General features: G+C 40.7%; 1 protein-coding gene across 1 annotated transcript; it reads left to right on the top strand.

Moving 5' to 3' along the window:
* Positions 1 to 762: 762 nt before the first annotated feature.
* On the top strand, positions 763 to 4,449 carry Vom1r47 (vomeronasal 1 receptor 47). The gene is given in 2 exon segments (NM_001008916.2): positions 763 to 1,912; positions 1,915 to 4,449. Coding segments are annotated over 2 exon segments (912 nt in total). The 5' UTR covers positions 763 to 1,442; the 3' UTR covers positions 2,357 to 4,449.
* Positions 4,450 to 6,585: the final 2,136 nt, after the last annotated feature.

Here is a 6,585-nt window from a genome sequence, read left to right as displayed (position 1 = left end):
TTTGTTGAAGATATTTACTGGTCCTTTGAGCTGGTAGTCTTCACTCTCTTCCAAACCTATTGTCCTTAGGTTTGATCTTCTCATTGAGTCCTGGATTTCTTGTATGTTTTGGACCAGTAGCCTTTTCCGTTTTACATTATCTTTGACCATTGTGTCAATGATTTCTATGGACTCTTCTGCTCCTGAGATTTTCTCTTCTATCTCTTGTATTCTGTTGGTGATGATTGTGTATCTACGGCTCCTTGTCTCTTCCTTTGGTTTTCTATATCCAGGGTTGTCTCCCTTTGTGCTTTCTTTATTGCTTCTATTTGCATTTTTAAGTACTTTACCTGTTTGTTTTCCTGGAATTCTTTCAGGGATTTTTGTGATTCCTCTCTATAGGGTTCTACTTGTTTATTTATGTTTTCCTGCATTTCTCCAAGGGAGTTCATTATGTCTTTCTTGAAGTCCTCCATCATCATGTTCAAATGTGATTTAAAATTAAGTTCTTGCTTTTTCTGTTGTGTTTGGATATTCAGTGTTTGCTTTGGTGGGAGAATTGTGTTCCGATGATGCCATGTAGTCTTGATTTCTGCTACTTGGATTCCTGTGCTTGCCTCTCGCCATCAGGTTGTCTCTGGTGTTACCTTTTTCTGCTATTTCTGACAGTGGCTAGACTGTCCTATAAGCCTGTATTTCAGGAGTGTTGTAGACCTGTATTCCTGTTTTCTTGCAGCCAGTTATGGGAATAGCGTGTTCTGCTTTCAGGCAGGTAGTCTTTCTTGTCTACTGGTCTTCAGCTGTTCCTGTGGGTGTGTTTCCTGAGTCCACCAGGCAGGTCACTTGGAGCAGAAAAGTTGGTCTTACCTGTGGTCCTGAGCCTGAAGTTGCTCCTGGGGCACTGTGTTTGAGGTCTCCGTGGGGGTGGCAACCAGAAGGGCCTGCCCCGCCTTTTGCCAGGCCCTGTGCGCTGGGGTCCCAGATGGCATTAGATGTTTTCCTCTGGAGTCAGAAATGTGGGCAGAATGTAGTCTCTTCTGGTTTCTCCAGAGTGTCTGCCCCTCTGAAGTTTTAGCTCTCCCTACCACGGAATTTGGGTGCAGGGAGCTGTTGATTGGTTCCCTTCAGGTCTGTGTGGTGTCTGGACAGCAAGGAGCCTGCCCCTTTCTTCCTGTTCCCAGAAGTCCTATACAGTTTCCTCTTGGGCCAGGGATGTGGGCAGGGGTGTGCAGTATTTGTGGTCCCTCTCGCTGTGCAGTCTCAGGAGTGCCCACTTCTCCGGGTGCAGTGAGCTCTCTCGCCCATGGAGTTTGAGAGCAGGGAGCTGTGGGCCGGGTTTTCTTAATTTATCTTTTTAATAGGAATGTAAATGCCTTGATGATGCTGAACTGAACCTGAACCTGTAAGAAGGCCCCAATTAAATGTTGTTTTTGTAAGAAAAAAGAAGAAGAAAATAAAAGAAAATGATTTCTCCAAACTTGCCAATGGGAATATTCCTCTTCTTCCAGATTGTAATTGGAATGCTTGGCAATTGCTCAATACTATGTTATTATGTCACCTTCCTATTCAGTAGAAAACATTTAATGCCTAAAGATCTGATTATGGAGCACTTAACTTTTGCCAACTGTTTGTCTATCATCTCAAAAGGCATTCCACAGATACTGTCAGATTTTGGTTTTAAAGAATCCCTGGATGATATTGGATGCAAATTTGTAATGTATATTTACCGAGTAACAAGAGGGATGTCTCTGTATGCAATGTGCCTACTGAGTTGCTTCCAAGCAATCACAATCAGTCCCAGCAACTCTAGGTGGATGATGCTTAAACACAGAGCGGTGAAGTATATTGGTTCTTCCTGCTTAGTCAATTGGTTTGTGCATTTGCTTTTAAACATCATCACTCCAGTAAAAGTGACAGTCCCCACTTACAGCAAAATGTGACAAACATGAATAGTTATGGATACTGCTCATGGTTTGCTCCCAGAAATATGGCAATTGCACTGTATATGTTCTTACTGTGCTTCTATGATGGCCTGTGTCTGGGTCTCATGGCCTGCTCAAGTGTCTATATGGTTAGTATTCTCTACAAACATAAGAGACAAGTCAAACATATCTATACTGCTCAACACTTTCTGAAAGTCTCACCTGAGGACAGAGCTACCCAAACTATTCTCATCCTGGTGTGCACATTTATCATCTCTTATACAATCTCTTCTATACGTGTAATCTTTACAACCTACTCCAAAGTTTCAGTGATTTGGCGAGTAAGTATATTTATATTTCTAGAAATATGCTTTTCCATATTTTGTCCCTTTGTTCTTATTAGCAATATTAAGTGTAGTTTCAGACTATTTTTACCCTTTTGTGGTAAGAGCTAACTCCATCCAAACATTGCATGTTTAAAATTTTTTATTATATACATACATATATAAATGTGTGTGTGTATGTGTATACCTCAGTGTAAATATAGGTATCACATAGATTATCTGTGCTCATATCTGCAAGAAGAGTATATTGGATCCTCTGAAACTGGAAATACATTGGAGCCATAAGCCACCTGATGTGGTTTCTGCAAGCTGAACTCAGTTTCCTTTGCAAAATCATTATAAAACTTTTCCACACTGATCCCTCTCTCTACCTCCAAGCATTTGTCTATTGCTTTTCAAATATAGGCATTACAACTCTTCAGCTATCATCTGGTCTGAAAATGTTGTAGAAAAATGAATGAGAAAATCGCCTTACAATATTAGTCAGTGTCAGAAAGACAAATATTACATGTACTTTCACGTGAAATCAAGGCACAAAGGAAAATGAAGGGAAAATATGGATTATTGAGAAGTATAGGCTAAGATTTTTCAAAATCTACTCTAGTAAGCATTCTTAAACACTTCGATCTCACTTCTAGTCCATGGACCAATGAATGGTTGGAGAGAAAGATGTTTAATAGGACAAGGGGGATATGGACCTGTTTAGAAGTATTTCTTCGGAGGATTCCAATCTTTGTTGTCAGGGGTATCAGCAGTTCAGTCTAAAATATTAACATAAATAAGTAGTGGCAGTCCAATCCAATTGACAAATACCAAACAAGAATCAGTAGCAGCAGCTGGATCCAGAAGAAACCACAAGGATCCTCTGAATTGACATGAGTCTGCAGAAGCAGCAAGAACCAGCTGAAATACCACAAGAATTTCTTTGACACATTTCGCTCTACAAATTCACTACAAGATCAGTGAAGATCAGCAAAAGGTTGCATAACATACTAATGCAAAAAAATCCTCATTGTCTGTGTGGTTATATTTATATTTCTAACTATCAGAGGGTGTCTCAAGTGTCTGTTTCAGCAAAATATCACATGTATTCTTGCAAGAAAGCTTCCAGAAAAATACCACGTGCCATGCCCATTCTCAACAAACATCCTCTCACATATCAGTTTCAGCAAAACACCTTCACTAAAGAGAGTTCCAAGAAACATATCGTATGGCAAAACTGAGTTGTTAGAGTAATCAAAAATTTCCACTTCAGAGTGGAATTTTTCAGAGAAAAATTGGGAGAGTAAAAAATGGGAGATATAGATGATATAATGATGGATAAATATGACAAAGTAACTTAATACACATAAATGAAAGCAACATAATGTAATCCATTACTATGTACAATTAATGAATGCTTTAAAATATAAAGAATTAAAAATTGTCACTATCCCCTGTGATATATTAGGTTCATTTTACTAACATAATTATCTTCATTGCCTCTGTCTCCTACGTGTCATATGATATAACATCCACTTTCTAAAAGCTTGATAAAAATATTTCAACGGTTTATAAATTGTTCTTGGAATAAACTTTTTTCTTCAGAAAAATATACCTCTGGATTCTCTCTCTCTCTCTCTTGAGGAATTACACTAGTTTTTTTCAGCCTTTAGTTTTTTTCATTTTTGTTTTATTGGATATATTTCTTTATTTATATTTCAAATGTTATTACTTTTCTTGGTTCCCTGTCCATAAGCCCCCTATCCCCTCCGACTCCCCCATAAGGTTGTTCCTGCTATTCACCCGCACTTACCACCATCCCCTAAACACTACCCTGCACTGGGAGTCCAACCTTGGCAAGACCAAGGGCTTCTCCTTCCACTGGTGCCCAACAAGGACCTCCTCTACTACATATGAAGGTGGAACCACGGGTCAGTCCAGGTACAGTGTTTGAGTAGTGGTTTAGTCACTAGAAGCTCTGGTTGTTTGGCATTGTTGTTCTTATGGGGATGCAAGCACCTTCAGCTCTTTCAGTCCTTTCTCTAATTCCTCCAACAGGGGTCCCATTCTTAGATCACTGGTTTGCTGCTAGTGTTCATCTCTGTATTGGACATGCTCCGGATGTGTCTCTCAAAAGAGATCTAGGGGCTGGGGATTTAGCTCAGTGGTAGAGCGCTTACCTAGGAAGCAAAAGGCCCTGGGTTCGGTCCCCAGCTCCGAAAAAAAGAACCAAAAAAAAAAAAAAAGAAGAGATCTATATCCGGTCCCTGCCAGCATACAGTTCCTAGCTTCATCAATCTTATCTAATTTTGGTGGCTGTATATATATATATATATATATATATATATATATATATATATATATATATATATATATATATGCCACATGTGGGGCAGGTGGCCATTCCTTCAGTCTCTGCTTTAAACTTTGTCTCCATATCCCCTCCTATGGACATTTTTGAACCCCATTTTAGGGAGTAAAGCATCTGCATTTTGGTCATCCTTCTTTTTGAGCTTCATGTGGTCTGTGGATTGCATCTAGGGAAATTCGAGTTTTTGGGATAATATCCTCTTATCAATGAGTGCATGTTATGTGTTTTTTTTTTCTGTGATTGGGTTACCTCACTCAGGATGGTATTTTCTAGTTCCATCCATTTACCTATGAATTTCATGAAGTCATTGATTTTGATAGCTGAGTAGTACTCAATTGTACAGATGTACCACATTTTCTGTATCCATTCCTCTGTTGAAGGGCATGTGGGTTATTTCTAGCTTCTGGCTATTATAAATAAGGCTGCTATTAACATAGTGGATCATGTGTCTTTGTTGTATGTTGGAGTATCTTTGATGTATATGCCCAGGAGAGGTATAGCTGGGTCCTCAGGTAGTTCAATGTCCAATTTTCTGAGGAACCTCCAGACTGATTTCCAGAGTGGTTGTACCAGTTTGAAATTCCACCAACAATGGAGGAGTGTTCCCCTTTCTCCACATCCTCGACAGCATCTGCTGTCCCCTGAGTTTTTGATCTTAGCCATTCTGACTGGTGTGAGATGGAATCTCAGGGTTGTTCTGATTTGCATTTCCCTGGTGACTAAAGATGATGAACATTTCTTTGGGTTTTGTTGTTGTTTTTTTTTTTTTTTTTTCCGGAGCTGGGGACCGAACCCAGGGCCTTGCACTTGCTAGGCAAGCGCTCTACCACTGAGCCAAATCCCCAACCTCTTTAGGTGCTTTGTACCCATTCTATATTCCTCGGCTAAAAATTCTTTTTTTTTTCACAGAACAATATCTCTCTTTATTTTTTTTCTTACATCCCCCTCCCCCCACCCCTTCCTTATGGGTGTTCCCCTCCCAAACCTCCCCCCATTGCCGCCCTCCCCCCAACAGTCTAGTTCACTGGGGGTTCAGTTTTAGCAGGACCAGGGCTTCCCCTTCCACTGGTGCTCTTACTAGGATATTCATTGCTACCTATGAGGTCAGAGTCCAGGGTCAGTCCATGTATAGTCTTTAGGTAGTGGCTTAGTCCCTGGAAGCTCTGGTTGCTTGACATTGTTGTACTTTTGGGGTCTCGAGCCCCTTCAAGCTCTTCCAGTTCTTTCTCTGATTCCTTCAACGGGGGTCCTATTCTCAGTTCAGTGGTTTGCTGCTGGCATTCGCCTCTGTATTTGCTGTATTCTGGCTGTGTCTCTCAGGAGCGATCTCCATCCGGCTCCTGTCGGTCTGCACTTCTTTGCTTCATCCATCTTGTCTAATTGGGTGGCTGTATATGTATGGGCCACATGTGGGGCAGGCTCTGAATGGGTGTTCCTTCAGTCTCTGTTTTAATCTTTGCCTCTCTCTTCCCTGCCAAGGGTATTCTTGTTCCCCTTTTAGAGAAGGAGTGAAGCATTCACGTTTTGATCATCTGTCTTGAGTTTCATTTGTTCTAGGCATCTAGGGTAATTCGAGCATTTGGGCTAATAGCCACTTATCAGTGAGTGCATACCATGTATGTCTTTCTGTGATTGGGTTAGCTCACTTAGGATGATATTTTCCAGTTCCAACCATTTGCCTACGAATTTCATAAAGCCGTTGTTTTTGATAGCTGAGTAATATTCCATTGTGTAGATGTACCACATTTTCTGTATCCATTCCTCTGTTGAAGGGCATCTGGGTTCTTTCCAGCTTCTGGCTATTATAAATAAGGCTGCGATGACCATAGTGGAGCACGTGTCTTTTTTATATGTTGGGGCATCTTTTGGGTATATGCCCAAGAGAGGTATAGTTGGATCCTCAGGCAGTTCAATGTCCAATTTTCTGAGGAACCTCCAGACTGATTTCCAGAATGGTTGTACCAGTTTGCAGTCCCACCAACAATGG

This window comes from Rattus norvegicus, chromosome 1 (genome assembly GCF_021556685.1).
Source record: "Rattus norvegicus strain SHRSP/BbbUtx chromosome 1, alternate assembly SHRSP_T2T, whole genome shotgun sequence".
Classification (NCBI taxonomy): domain Eukaryota; kingdom Metazoa; phylum Chordata; class Mammalia; order Rodentia; family Muridae; genus Rattus; species Rattus norvegicus.
The sequence above is the reverse complement of the archived record's forward strand: the minus strand, read 5'-3'. Positions and strand labels throughout refer to the sequence as shown.